This window comes from Gallinula chloropus (assembly GCF_964237585.1).
Source record: "Gallinula chloropus genome assembly, chromosome: 7".
Classification (NCBI taxonomy): domain Eukaryota; kingdom Metazoa; phylum Chordata; class Aves; order Gruiformes; family Rallidae; genus Gallinula; species Gallinula chloropus.
In genome coordinates this window covers 13,658,902-13,674,089 of record NC_140092.1, presented here as the reverse complement: position 1 = coordinate 13,674,089, position 15,188 = coordinate 13,658,902, and the positions used below count along the sequence as shown (strand labels likewise).

General features: G+C 43.2%; 1 protein-coding gene across 2 annotated transcripts in view; it reads right to left on the bottom strand.

Annotated features, from left to right (window-relative positions):
• Window positions 1-11,912: 11,912 nt before the first annotated feature.
• The window catches only part of FAM114A1 (family with sequence similarity 114 member A1), a gene marked incomplete at both ends in the record, with an annotated part of 32,674 nt that continues 29,398 nt past the window's right edge, over window positions 11,913-15,188 (bottom strand). For both annotated transcript variants that reach the window (XM_084266999.1, XM_084266998.1), the window contains 2 exons: window positions 11,913-12,014; window positions 13,573-13,626. In XM_084266999.1, coding sequence (XP_084123125.1) covers window positions 11,913-12,014; window positions 13,573-13,626 — 156 coding nt within the window. The remainder of the gene's footprint in view (window positions 12,015-13,572; window positions 13,627-15,188) is intronic.

Sequence of the window (15,188 nt, the reverse complement as noted above, 5' to 3'; positions counted from 1 at the left end):
AGGATGAGGACAGGCAAACCACTTTAGTTAGGCTTTTCCTCGTTACCAGCGAGCTGAAGCTGCACTCAGAGAAAGCATTAACCACAGCACAGTGTGTTCCTTTGACTGTAGTGTAAGGAGGCTGACTGTGCAGTAGGTGTGGCGGGTCTGACAGCAGCTCTAAGTGGGAGGAAATGGAAAAGCAAGGCTCGCTCTTACCACTGCCATCATCCATCCTGAGCTGGAGAGCCTGCTGCTGGCCTCAGCGATGGCCCTTTGCATGACACACCGAGAGCTGAAGGGCTCTGTGATGTAGCCACAGGAATTTAGTAAGTTGAAATCCAGATCAGACCGGAGAGCAAAGCATAAGGCATGTTATTTGCTTGTTGTTCCAATCTGCAACAGGGGAGTATTTGTCCTGTTAATGGAGAGAGAACAGTAATCAGTGACACATTGCTACTTTCTGCTGGATTTTTCTTTTTATGTCAGAAAAATATGTTTCTTTTTGCTTTTTTAAGATGTCTTTTAATATCTTCATATTTAAGGCACTACTGTTGCTAATAGAATGTAAGTTTATTGATATACATTATGAGCACACATAACCCCACACGTTTGCAGTCACGTTCATCACTGTAGTGACACGCTCTGTGTGTGTACCATATATCTGCATTTGTGTGTGTGCACAGAGACACACACACGCCCCATTGCTCCTGTTCATTGGTTACTCTCACTGACAGCTCACTAGGGCAGGTTACTATTGCTGACAGCTAATTCAGCTAATAAAAATACATACCAGCTTCTGCACTCGTACCTTTGCCAAAGGGGAGCATTTTCAGCACAGGGCACTTAATGTCTCTGTGTATTTTCACAGTAACTGTGATTATTACATTTGAGTGCTGAAGTCAAGAATCCTTCTCTGTTTCTGCCATTTTTCATTAAACCACCACATGAGCAACTGTCCTGAAAAAATGAAGGAGCCAACTCTCTCAAGTGCTTTAAGACAGTCATCTCTTCACATATGACAGGTGTAGATGTATTTCCTTACTGCTGTCAAAAGGTGACATTAATTGCTGCAAATTTCAAGGCTGCTGTTTATTTAGATGGGAAGCATGAATGTTTTATTCAGGGCAAATATTTGCCTTCAGAGGCAGTGCTGTTCAGGGGACAGCATGATAGGAAAAGGCTCTGCAGACCCAACTTTTTCTCTCTTCCAGTGACACCTCGTTACTGATTCGCACCACGCTAATAACTGTTTATCCTCAGCTAAAACAGAGCTTGTGTAGTGCTTTTAACTTTATAAAGTGCTACTTGCATCAGCTAATACTTTTAACTTTAAAAGCACCACTTGTATCAACCATTATTTTTAGCAGCTCTAAAATGCTGTGGGATGTATAACTGGGTCTGCCTTTTTTTTTAAGTGAATCTGCTCTTCTGTGACAGATGAACAGACAGAAGCTGGACTGACAGAGAGAAATCTGAGAGAGCAGACCAGGATAAGCATGGAATTTATATATTGAAGTGAGGCTACTAGCCCCCATTACTTAAAATAATGCAGCACATGAAACCATAAGAAGACTTAACATTTCTGAACATACTTGATTCAGGTATTACAGCACTCAGCAAGGTGATTGTGGTTAGCCCTGAAGTCACTGTTATGTTGGGGAGGTTTGAGCTAAAAGAGAGCCTTAAGTCCCAAGGAGTGATTTCTGTGTCTGTCTCACCTTTGTGGCAGTCTTTCCTCCATGGTGCAGCCATGTGGAGCCTGGGCAGGCTGGCTGTGCAGCTCTCACCGGCCTCTTCAATGACAAAGGTGCACATCAGTCTTACAGTGGCCAGGGTGGAATAAAAGTCACATGTGTGTAGCATGAAGTAGTAGCACCTTAGTGTCTGGCCACCCATCAGTTCTCTTAATAAAACAGTGGTGGGCACGTCAAAGGCTGCATAAAAACTAATGGAAGTTCCACATCAGCAGTTGCCAACAATTTTAGTACATGGCTTCTCACCACCTGCAATTCCTCTTCCTTTGTAAAGAGCTTTGAGATCCTTGAATGCACGAGGTGCTTCACATTTCTCCATTTCTTTCTGGGTGACAAGGCAGCTGTAGAGTTAAGTGAGACAAGTTGGTCTCCCAACCAATAGAATAGAATTTAAGGCAAAATCTCATCTCCGGGAGAAATGGATTATAAAACTGGAACATAAGGTAAATGTGTGGTGGTTCAGCCCCAACCACTGGCTAAGCACCATACTGCTTGCTCACTCCCAGAAGAGAAAGGGACAGAACCTCCCTGGTTTGGGATAACAGCAGTTTACTGACAAAAGCACTGTGAACATAAAACAATAACAGCCAATCACACCCACACCCAGCAATAACACAAAGTACCTTACCAACCCCATGACTACAGAGTGCTGCCTAATGCAAGGGCCAGCCCAACACCACAGCCACAGACTGATCTGGAAGCACCAAACCAGTATCACTCTCCACCCAGCCCCTTTTATGGGGAGTGATGTCAGGTGGTGTGGAAACAGCCTGGGCTAACTCAGCTCACCTGGGCTGGCTGCCTGGGGAGGTTGACTCTGGCCTGGTCAGAACCAGGACAAAATGACAGGTAACTGACTGTGGGATGTACATGTATGTGCCTAAAATGGTCAAATCCTCTTTCACAGAAATTCAAAAATAGAAGAAGTAGATTAGATGGGTACCTTTCCTCTCTTACAGTCTAAAAGCACGTGGACACAAAGTGTCCCATGTGGGGCAGCTGGCACAAGAGATCAGCAAGTGACTATGTATGAGAGGCTGATTCCTACCCAGCGACGTTCAGAGCATCATCACTGCTGTCATTTTCTAAGGATCCCCTCCCCAAGCAATTCAGAAATTGAACTGTGCAGAGTATGTGTACCCTAACAGCAGGAAAATCCTAGGGCATTACCTGGGCTTTGGCTCAGGACCCTGCTGCCTTCCTGAAGAGATCTTTAAAGGCCATCACTGCAGAACTTTATAACACAAACAGAGAAGGCAACTAAAAATATTGCTTGTCTGCTTTTCCTTATGTGATTGTGGCTTTTCAAAAATGTTTTCATATTCAAAAGAATCCATCTCTCATTTGTCTTTGAGCAAGACACCCACACAAAAAGCAGCAGATACAAATTATGCAGGGGAAACAGTGAAACTTTCAGTTCAAAACATTCCAGCAAAGGCTAGAATGTACTCAGGAGCTGGAGGAAGATTACAGCAAAGCTGCTTCAATAAATCATGCATGTATTTGTAAAGAACCGTAGGTGTGATTTTAAATAGCTGGGATCCTTCCAATTATCCTTTTGACATTTTTTTCCAGAAAGCATCATTTCAGTGCTCAGAAGTGACAGTGCTGTGGTTAAAGTCATCATGAAACTGGGTGAGATGCTGCTGAAGGCAGGAGACCTGAGTAGTGCTGACATACTGCCTTGTCCATTGGCCGTTTTTTACAGCATCATTTTTATACTTTCATGGATTCCTGTAGATAACTCTGAAACGAGATTTATGCCCACATGCAGCTTCCACTTGTTTTCAGGGCTGAATGCAGCCACTCAGTTACATATTTATTTTTCAAATATCATGATAGGCAATTCCTCCTCTGTTCCTGCTTCCACAACAGATTGAAGTCTTAACCGTACATTAAACTGAAGTCTCCTCTCAGCAGCCAGAGCTCACGGAGTCAGACTGCTGAGCACAGTCCCGGGTGCTTGGCACAAGCACCCAGCCCTGCGTGAGATCCATGGCAGGACGTGCCTCTCTCCAAAGCAGACACTTGGCGGTGTCTGAAGGGAAGCGCTCCTGCTCGCTTGCAGAACCGACTGCAGTGGGCACCGTGCGGGCTGCTCAGACCCCCTGTTCCATTAGCCAGCATCAATTTTTGATGCCTTGTATCCTGCCTACACTTGTAATTTTCTAGCTCACTTCAGCAGCTGCTGCCTCCACTGTGATTTCACAGCCAAAGAAACACTTCCCACCCCCGTTCCTACGAGGTAAAGGAAAAGGGAGACAGCTGTTGTTACTGGGTCTGTAGCTACACGAGCGGGTGACAGGCTACATTTGCTTTCTCACTCAGCGTGAGAGCAAGTACAGAAACCCTGGGCCTTTACCCCTGGCGTGGCACAGCTCCCTGAAAACTAAAGTGAGTTGATTTGGGTCTGGGCACTTGCACATTTCAAGGCTCCTCATCACACTACTTTGGGAGCTGCAGTCCAAATTTCAAAAGTGTTGTTGATGGTTACTGAGCAATATTTTTCACTTGGTGATGTGGAAAAGGCTGCTCTTCTTTAATTGCTTCTGAATTTGTCCTACTACACAGGAGTGCACAGGTCTGCAAATTCTTCTGCCCAGCTGGTGGCTCAGATTGGTCCACTTGTATTTTTTCCCATTAAGATAATTTAGTTTGTTGTGGCTCAGCTGCAGTATGACCTTGTTCATACCCCAGATTGACTTCTGAGCAGTGCCACAGGTGGAGTAGTTCATGAAGAAGTGCCCAGATGCTAACAGAGAGCAAGAGATTCTGGAGCAGAGACAGGTATCACACTAAACTCATCTCACTGTCAGGAGGGAAGGAGACTGATGCCTGCTCAGCTGCTTGAAGGAAATGCATCAATCACAACATGCCTTTGAAAGAGAGCTCCAGGCTGAGCCTGACACTGCAGAAATCCAGCCAGAGACGCTTGAAGGAAAACCTTGCTAGTGCCCTTCAGCAGCTGGATGTGGTGAGTGCTCTCCAGGGCAGCTCCCAGCTCTGCTCTCCATCTGGTTGCCAAACTCCTCTGGAGGTGGGTGAGGTCCCGTGCTCACTCAGGTCTCTGTATCGCACTCGGCAGGACAGGTACCTAAACCACCATTCTGTTGGCAGGGGCCATGCTTAGGTCTTTCACTCCAATCTGATGTGTAGCTTTTGTCTGCCACTTAGTTATGTTGTTGTCTTCCCATAAAGAGGGAGAATTCATTACTGTGAAAATCAAAGGAATGACATTTACCAGAAATTGGAAAAGACCGCTTTTTTTAACCCCTCTTTTCCTGATTTGTTTGCTTGTTTCAGAAGTTACCATATGAAGTATGATGACTACTGGATGGAAGAAGATGCATCCTGCACCACAGCGCCTCCATTTCCATTTTGTGGAGCTGTTACCCATCTTTTCATGAGAATGCCAACTATGTGTTTTAGTGGAGAAACCATTTCATCAGTCATCAGAGTTCTTTGGTATCAAGAAACTCTCAACGATGGCCAAACATGTTGTGCTGTAGAATCAGCTTCAGTAGGAGAGTATAGATTTCACATCTATTTTCAGATCATTCAGGATTTATACTTAATCACCTGGATGTGAGATAATCCTTGCAATGATTTCATTTTCTGTCTGAGAAGACACTTATTTTTTATTCTCCATAGGATACAAAAGACTGTTTAAAGGTAGAAATGATCCTCTGCTTTCATGAATCGAGCACAGTTTGCAGCTGTTCAGTGCTCTGAGTGACTAAGATGCTAGAAAGATACAACTTCTGGCTGTCAAGGAAGGTGGCCGAATGATCAAGGGAGAGAATCCGCCTGCAGCACATTTTAATTTCTCCAGCAAACCAGGAAGGTCTCCCTAAATTCTGCGACATCTTAGTGGACAAAGAAAAAAGTGGGGAAGAATTGTAATTTGGCTTCAAACCACAAAATCGTTATTATTGGTTTTTAATAGCTCATTAAGACACCAAATGGGTTTCATGTGTTTTGATAAATTGCATTTCTATGGTTGGTACTAGCTGAGGTCATTAGCATTTGGGCTCATTATCTCCTGGAACTTTTCCCTATCTGCCATTTATTGCTGCTCCTCTGAGTGCAGTGCAGCAGTTTGGGCTGAGCAGGGTCCCAGGCTCGTTTGGTGCTAAGGCGTTATTTGTGGGTACGATGTAACCATCCATTACCAGGCAGAGGCAGAAACTGCAGCACCAGGACCTCAAACTCCCCTGTGCTAAATCCATCAGGATGAACAGATTGTAAACTGCCCATTGCAAATATGATCTGCAGCAATTTCGCATCATGTTAATACTTCATAACCTCCATCCCTCACATTTATATAGCTTTTCCCTCCTGAAGCTTTCTGAAATTGCTTCTCCAGTCATTATACTGCACCAAGCAGTTCAGATTTAATAGGAATAGTGGTGAACATTAGCTTCTGAACGATTTGAGGCCATATGGAATTTTTTATATTTAGTGGCTAAGTCTGAAGCATTTGTTTCTATTGTTTGTTACCATCTTGTAGGGAAAAAAAAATAAATCAGAGAAAATGATGACTTTCTTGATTTGGGGGCTTTTGAGGCTTTATTGCCTGTCTGTGGTAATAACTTAGAGCTTTTCAGAAATGGATTTTTTAATACAGCCTCTAAAATAAACCTCTCACCATTTGTTTCTGTTATTTTTCTTTTTCCATTCTTCTTCCTATACAGCAGCTTACAGATGAGGAGACAGATCTCTCTCCACTGGCTGCAGAATTGCTGAGGCTATTTTAGTCAGCGTTTAAATGCTTCAAGTGATGGCACTATCTATCACTCTTCCCCTCCAGTAATCCAGAGATCTTGTTGATAGGGACAGCCCTGCTTCCCATGACCCCAGTTTAATTTCCTTTCTCCTGTAATTTAATTGTGTTGCTCTTGCTGCCTATAACCCCCCTCTTTTCCTTGGGTGACTCAACTGTGGCTGTTTTATTACCCCCGGTTACCCCACAGCTCTCCCAGTGTTTGGTTTTACTACCCTGGCAGGTTCAGTCTTTCAAGGTGCCTTTACAAAACACACAGAACGAGTAAACCTGAGAGGCTGCTTTTAAGATTTTAATCTCTGTTGAGTGGAACTTACCTTGTCTTGCAAGTATGATCCAAACCACAGGGAACAGTGGTAGAATGGGGAGATGCTGCTAAGGAAAAAAGGAATCATAAGGTAATTTGGGTTGGAAGCAACCTCAAGCAGTCTCTAGTGCAACCTCCTCTTACTGGAGGAGGAAGGAGGAGACTGAAAAGCAACATGTTTAGTGTCTTCTCATGTTCTCTGCCTCTTGTTTTTTCTCTTCCCATGTATCGTTAACCCCTTGTCTTTGTGCCTGGCTTTTTCAAACCCAAACATGGTAAGGAGCAGAAGGATGTCCTGGGGCAGCTGCTCAAGCACGCAGGGACAGGCAGGAGGGAAGAACCTGAGAAAGTTGGGGGGAAGGAGATGTGAAGGTGGGGCAGAGTGGGGTGAACAGAACCGGTGGGGAAGGCAGAAGGGGCGGTGTACAACCACGCAGGAGCGGTAAGGGGACTGGAGGGGAGGCACAGACCACCCTGCCAGCGCCACAGAGGCTGCTGATGGAGCGCCCGAGCTAAGCAAGCGCGGGAGGTGTAGGATGACAGTTTCACAAGCCTAGTAACTGGGTGGAGAGGCTTCTGGAGGCGTCCAACAGCTGTTTGAGTTACCCAGTGTTCTGGCTTTCATTTGGGCGACACTGGCAGGCTCCAGAATAGCACTTTTTGTCAAATGCCTTTCAGCCCCATCCCTGTAGCACCAAAGAGAAACAGCACATGTTTGAGTAACGTCTTCACGCCTCCCTCTTCACAGCAGCAGCAAATTCAGCTCACTAGGAATTATGATCAGCCCTTGCTGCAGGATTTTAACTCCTTTTGCACATTATTACAGCGTTGCATAAGAAACAGTCCTTCACTCCTCGAGTAAAGGGTTTGAAAGGCAGAATGAGGAGTTAGCACTCTGCTTTGAGTCTTTAACAGCACCTCTTTGGAAGGCTGCACAGGGAAGCTGTGGAAAGGAGATCAAAGTGGGGAGACTAAGGAGAAGTTCTCAGCCAGTGTGTGCTCAGGGACTTCTGGGGTGCAGGCAATAATGGGAGCCCAAGCACACAGGTCTGGAGGGATCAAATTACGTCTTCTTTCCTTTGAGCTCTTCCTCTTCCAATGCCCTCAGCTTTGACTGGCTTCCTTCAAGTTCGAGCAGGTTTTCATTTTACTTTGGAAGTGCCATTATTCCCATTCTGCTGGAACTAATCGGATGTCATCTCTTGTTTGTTCTGAACAATGCTGAGAAATTCTCTTGGAGACTTTCCTCTAATCCAACCTTGAAAATTGTTGCTGTTTCCAGAGAGCATGGCCTCATTTTTTTTTTCCTTTGAAAATAATTTCCCCCCTCTCATCTTTTTAATGCAGCTCAATTTTTGACATTTTATTTTCAGTTTTTTAATTCTAAAGCTGCCGACTGTCGTCAGTGTTACGAATGCTGAGGTAGGAGTTGGAGCATGGAAAATGCACAGGTCACACACTAAAAGCAGCTGGTTATGTCCTCATATTCTCAGCAACAAAGATTGACTTGAGATAGAAAAACGTGTTTAAAGTCCAGAGGGCTTTCTAGCCAGACTGTAAGAATTTCAAAGTAGGTCAGACTGGCTGATGGTGTCACGTTAAGCCTTACTCTGAGATGGTTTCAAAAAGAACTCAGGAAATTCCTTTTCCACTCTTCACATTCTTTTGAGACTAACAGAGAGGACAGGGCTGTCATTTGCAATAGAAGTGGAGCGTCTCAGAGATAATCCTATGAGCTGGGTGGCTGCTTGTGTGATAAAAAACACTTTTCTGAATCAGAAATAAGGTGAAAATCTGTGTTTGTCACTCAAACACTGTGGTGTTTCAGACTCATTAGAGCTGTTACGAATCCTGACTGCTGGGTGACACCAAAACATCATTAAAAAGCATCTTAACCTGTAACAATTGTGATTTGGTGTTGTGTGATCGAGGCGCACGTTAGAGGAAGATATTAACGGCTCCAGAGGATGATCTAAGCAGCATGAAAAAAGTGGAAGAGACAGTTCTTTTGTTTAGCTGTCTCTGGCAATGGATGCTGGAGCGTAGGAGCAAATCACGGGGAAGAGATGTTTACACATGAACAGCCTACACCCTAAGAAGCAGCAAACAACTTACAGCTCCATTTGTTTTGTTCACCAAGGCCGGGGGAAGGCAAATTCCTTTAATATACAGACACAGCGCGTGAGTTACCGGTTTACTTCCAGCTCACCCTTCAGTGATGACCTGCAGTAGTGGATCATCTGCAAGCTTGTAGGTGTGCAGACATGACTTTGGTTTCACCTTGACAAATTTCTCAACTGAATGGGTGCAAGAGCTTGTCTCCTTTGTCTCTGCATAAAAAGGTGTGGTCAAAAGTGAACGGAATGACATGAAAACCAGGTCTGCTCACGAGAGCTGGTAATGGTCACAATTGAGGTTATTACTTAAACCCCAGCATTTCACTAAGGCTCAGCCAGTGTACTGACCTGGAAAGAGGTGGTGGTGAAAGAAAGGCAGTCTCCCTTAGAAGTGTAAGGCAGCGTCTGTGTCAGACTCTCAGGAAAACCACGTTTATCATTCCAAAGGTAAAACACAAAACCAGAAAACAACAGACTTCCCTGAACACGTCCCCTCACCACATTATTCTTCATAATGTTCTGTTGGAATAAACTGTCTCAGTTCAGTATCTCACATGATTTATTTGACTGATGGAAAAACACAAACCAGTGTAAACAAAATATTCTGGGTACATCCACATAGTGCTTTTCTACTGAAATATAATTTACCTAAAATTGATTTAAAGATATGGCATTCAGTTTTTCTGGGACAAGACGATTGCATCTGAGATCAGATGAAGTATCCCTACGCTCATATTCTGCCCTATTTCCCTTCCTACACTGGGTAGATGTAAATATTTTTTACAGCTTCTTTCACTTCAGGGTAAGGTACTTTATTCGGTACATAATTTAAGCAAGACAGTGAAAGCTCTAGTGAGGAGTATCTCAGACAAGCAATCTTTGCCTTAAGAATGCCCCTCAAGGATTCTAAACATTATCCCCTGAGGCTGTCTAATACTCCATTGTTCAGCCTCTGATAAAGGCACCACTATTAGCCAATATGTTTCTCTGACAAGTTTGACACTCTCTGTTCTGCACTGTATTTTGGAGAATAAGAAAGGTCTGTATGAGAAAGTAACTCAAATCATTTGTGCCTGAAAACATTAACTGGGCACAGGAACAGTACAAAGCAGCCGTGGCTGGGCTGAATGACTCACTTGGCAGTAACACCACACTTACAGACACCTGATATAGAGCCCTACTCCAACGCGGACAGAACGGCGTCTGGATGAAAAGTAACGATCAGATGAAAGATAAATCCAAGATGTAATGTTTGACAGGTGGAAACACCTTTTCTCCTCAGTCTTAATTTTAAAAAACAAACAAGCTGTTAAACAGATATTATGTTCTCCTTGCCAGCATCGAGCAACAGAAAAAAACCCCTTTTCAAACAAAAAGGCCTCTTCACAAGCTGCTGAACGCTTTCACTGCTCTCCAGATCTTTAAGGCTGGGAGCTGCTCACAATCAACTATGTGGAGCTCAGTAATCCGCACCCAGGAGGTTTCTTCTGGGTCAGAGTGTGTGCACAAGTGTGACCCCTGGTCAGGTCATAACACGTCTGAGTCTCTTCCAGCAGCCACGCAGGTCTACTAGGTATGAGGCTGCTTCTTCCCCTCCAAGTGTAGAAGGCAGAGCTGAAGTGTTTTGCTTCAACCAGACATTATTTTGTAATACACTTTCAGAAATAAAGCAATGCCAGATGGTGGCAGGCAATAGACTTTTGTGTAATAAACCTTATTTCAGGGACAGTTAAGATTTCCTCTCTAAATAACAAAAGATGGAACAGTGACATCATGTGTGACACCAGAACGGGGACCACAACAGCATAAGACACAAACAGACCTTTCTGTCCTCTCTTAGTTGTACTCACAAGAGTTACTCTGTGTGAAACACAGACCCTTCCAACAAAAAGGAGACTAGTTCTTCATGCTCTATTCCATTATTTTTATGGTGCATGAAACTATGCTTCTATGGTTAAATGTATTCAGATGTTAACTACAATTAAAAAGCATTTAAATACAATTTATGAGTGTATCAAGGGAAAAAAATACAAAATAGCTGACAGAAATGTAATAAACCATGAAAATCCAGGACAACAGGCTACATAAAGTATTGGAAAGCTCTTCCTGTCTAGGAGGTAAACTAGTCTAAACAAACTCTGAGGTTCACAGCCCAGGATTTTAAGCTAAGGACCCAGGCAAATAGGGGTTGCTGGTGTTACTATGAAATGCCCTGCCTGCTGCTCAGTTACGCTGTCAGGCTACTGCCACAGACAAGAGGTTATTGCTCTGACACATGACCTCTCCAACCCAGGCAGTTCTCTCCTAACTTCTCCTCACATCTTCCTTTCTGTGCCCGACACCTGGATTTCTGACTTGTCAGTATCAGTCACTCCATTTGATAAGAAGGTGCATATCTTCCATAATCTTCAATTAGTAAAATTAATGCCTATCACTGTACAACTCTCTCAACCCCAAGCGTTGGGTGGTACAGATTATGATGATGTCATTATTTGCTTCTGTAAAAAATATTTAACATGCAGAACACTATGACAATTTGTTCACTGGCTAAAATGAAATACTGAAACCCATTTTTGAAATCCACATTTGTAGCTGTGGGATGCAAACAGTGGAAATGGTCATTTGGGCTGAGAAGTTTTTCAAACCTTTCCATGCTAATCTGCAACTGAAAGGGTCAAAATTTGGAACCCTTATTAGTCAATGCTTAGTATCAATAAACTTCAGTTTAAATTAATGCAAAGGATATAGCCTAATGGAGAAGAAATTACTTGCTTTGCTAATTCTAAAGTCTAAAAGTCTGAGAGAGTCACAAATGTCGATCGATATTGTATGTGCAAAACCGCGTTTAGTGTCTCCAAAGGACCCAGAGTGGCCAGACATCCCTCACACCGCATCTTCTGTCTGCACCCATCCAGCACACTAGGGCTGTGGTTTCCTTAAGCCCTCTGGTGACCACTGCTGGGTAACTGTCACTCCTGTGCTTTCAAGCAACTGGTCTGGATATGTGAAATCTGGAGGACTGGAAGCAATAGCTGGAAAGCATCCTGAATGTAAGTAGCACTGTTGCAGCCCTAATGGGGAGATAAAACACGTGGTTCATCAGTAAAGCTGTCATTATTGCAGGAATTACACTGTGCTTTTCAAATAAGAAGGTTTTTTTTTTTTAACATCTACATCATGCTATATTAACATATGTTCACACAAGATTTTAGAATCTGTAGAACACAAAAGGAATTCATTACAACAGTTTACAGGTAACAGGGACAGCCTGAGTCACCACATAAAAATCTGACTTCCCCTCGGTTCCACCTCTCGGGCAGTTTTGTTTGTAATGTGAGTAGATTAAAATGCCTCAGTTCACAAGCAACTTGACTTTTTAAATACAAACCAAGCAGTCTTCCCATCAACGGGGCTGATTTTGAATTTGTTGTAGGTGGAAGAAGTGTCACAGAAATTAACAATCTGAACTATTCTAATGGTTCTAACACACAGTACTATTTTTGGAATTTTAATACTGAATGATATAGCAGCTTGTAATTCTCCATGAACCTGGGCTGTACAAATACAGGATGTAAGAAGTACAGAACATTGTATTCCACAATTCTGGACATTCCCAGGTTTTGCAATTCCTGGAGCATGGAAAGATGTGTCAGCTGTGACAGCAAATTTGCCCTGTTACAAAAGAAACTGTGCAGTAATCTTTACTATAGATCTATTCAACTTCCACGACTTTCTTTAAAGGTGTCATTAACTGAGTGCAAAACTGTTTATCATAAACCAATCTTTTCCTCATTTTTAAGGGAATGCAACTATTAGTTACAGAATGACAATCTGTGGTCACTACTATATATGTCTATTTATGTTTGAAGGGAAGCATGATCTAATTAGCAGAATTAAAAGAATTTGTGCTGCAGAGAGTATGCATTTTAGTCCTTTATGAGCACACTACTCCTCCTTGACCTCTTCTCAGTAACACCAAGGCACATTTTCACTTTCCTGTGCGTTTCTGATGAAAACCAGCTCATGGGGTTTGATAGAAGAGGTCACTCATATGTCATAGTGTCTAATAAAAGAAATCACTCATGAATTTGTCGGTGATGGCTGGCATGTGGTTATCCATGGGCTGACCAACCCTGCTGCTACACTGCGAATCTTTGTAGAAACCTAAATGCCCATGGATGTGGAGCCCTGTAGCACACCTGCACCTCAAACTTGAGAGAGCAGAATTGTCTGAAACTATCTGTGGGTCAGAAGTACTTTACAATACCTTAGGTAGGTAATGGAACAGTAAGGGTAGACATCCCAGGGAAGTTGAGAACAGCTCAGGAAGGGGTTAAAGAGCACGCTGTGAATTGCCTCTGACCAATACAGCAGCAGGACTTCAGAGCCAGCTGGTCTCACTTCAGCCATACAGTTCTTATGAATCCTCAGTACATGCAACATGACTGCTGTAGTATTTGTGGGAAAGGCTGAACACAAACCCGAGAGGTTTATGAGCTGGCACTGAACAGCCTGAATGACAATGTCATTACTTTTTATATAGTTCTTTCTTCAGCCACAAATGTGGCTGTTTCATTCCTAAATCATTTTCCTAGAACATTTCCTAATGTGAAAAAAGTGAAGGCTTACCTCTGATAGCACACTGTCGATGATGGGGTTAAGAACTTCTGCCTTCATGCTGCTCTGTAAACCAGAAAATGGAATGAAATGCCAGGACAGGAAATACATTTAACAGAAATATATTGATATCTGAGAAGTGGTTTTATGAATTCTGTAATGGTCTCGCTTCACCTTGATTCTTATTCAGACTGTATATCACAGTACTCCTGCTAGCTGTGTCTATGCTTCATACACAATTCAGTAGCCCCTACGTATCTCTGTCACTGAGTACAATGAACTCAGACGGGCCTGGGGTTTTACTTCTTCATCCACTTCTGTACCACAGAGCTTCAAGCTGCCTGGTTCCTATGGACAGGAGATTTATGTGATGACATTGTCTATCCATCTGTTTGTCTGTGTCCTTTTGATCTCCTACAAAATTTTTTAAAGCCTTGATCATTTTCAGGGAAACAAGAAGGAAAAATACAGGTCAGAAGGAAAACAGAAGCCCTTAGGAGTTTCACCAATACCTGTGGTTACAAGGAAGTGAAAGGCCCACATGAGCTCCCCTACAGCAGGAAAAGCACGTGTAACTCAGACCCCCAGACCAAAGGCAGTACATACTGAGCTGGGCAACACAGGCTGGCCAGCAAATACAGCTCAGCATGCATTGCATTTGACTCAACCACCACATGGAACAAAGATGAGTACAATGAGTAGTGACACTACCAGAGGCTAAAAAAACATTTCCCAGCTCTTCTGCTTTGTAAAATGGCAAAAGTTCTTTTTTAATTCTGTTCTTTGTATCATGTTGTTTTTAGAATGACAGAAACCTCCACCACAAGTTGCTTTTTTTCCAGTACTGAATGATAGACTTTATTAGAACAAGGGGAACACAAGACTAATTAATTTACCTGAAGGTTTCCTACTTACAACCTCGCAGCTTTCATATTTCAGATTCAAAGAAACTTGAAACACCTCAGTTTTAGTTTGGAGAAAGATGGCAGAAAAAAGGGAAAAGGGTTAGAGAAAAGAAGAGCAATTTTACTGTCAGCTACTAGAAAATCCATTACAGAGTGCACTGTTTAGTTGATTGTCAATGAACTGAAGCATATAGAGGGAAGTATCACATACTATTGATTGTATGAATCAGTAAGTTAAAGTTTGGAAGAGCTCTTGCATAGCAAGCAAAGCTGTTACTTCTTCTTTCTGCCTTACTGCTCACTGAGAAACGCTGGCAACATAGAGACCCCGTGCACAGCCAGCACTACAGCTGGTGCTGGAACTGCACAGAGAGCACTCCAGGGATAGCACCATGTTGGAAAAACCAGTATCTTCTGTCCTGAGCCATTTCTCAGCTCCCCAAGAGTGAATGCACTTTGCAGGATACTGGAATGGGTTTGTGAACGTGGGTGCTGCCCGCAAGCTAAGGAGCAAGTTGAACCACTGGGACATGGTTCCCAGGTTTTCTACAGTCCTCATGCTCCTTACTTTTCTACTGCTTGTGATAAGCAAAGGGCCCATATCTCCCACTAAAACTGCCCAATAAAACTCTCTTCTATAGAGCATTTTGGCAGTGGGAAGTGTCTTTGTGCTCAATTTCCTATGCAGTCTGGTCCTAAAAAGTGAGTACAGGGCTGGTAAGA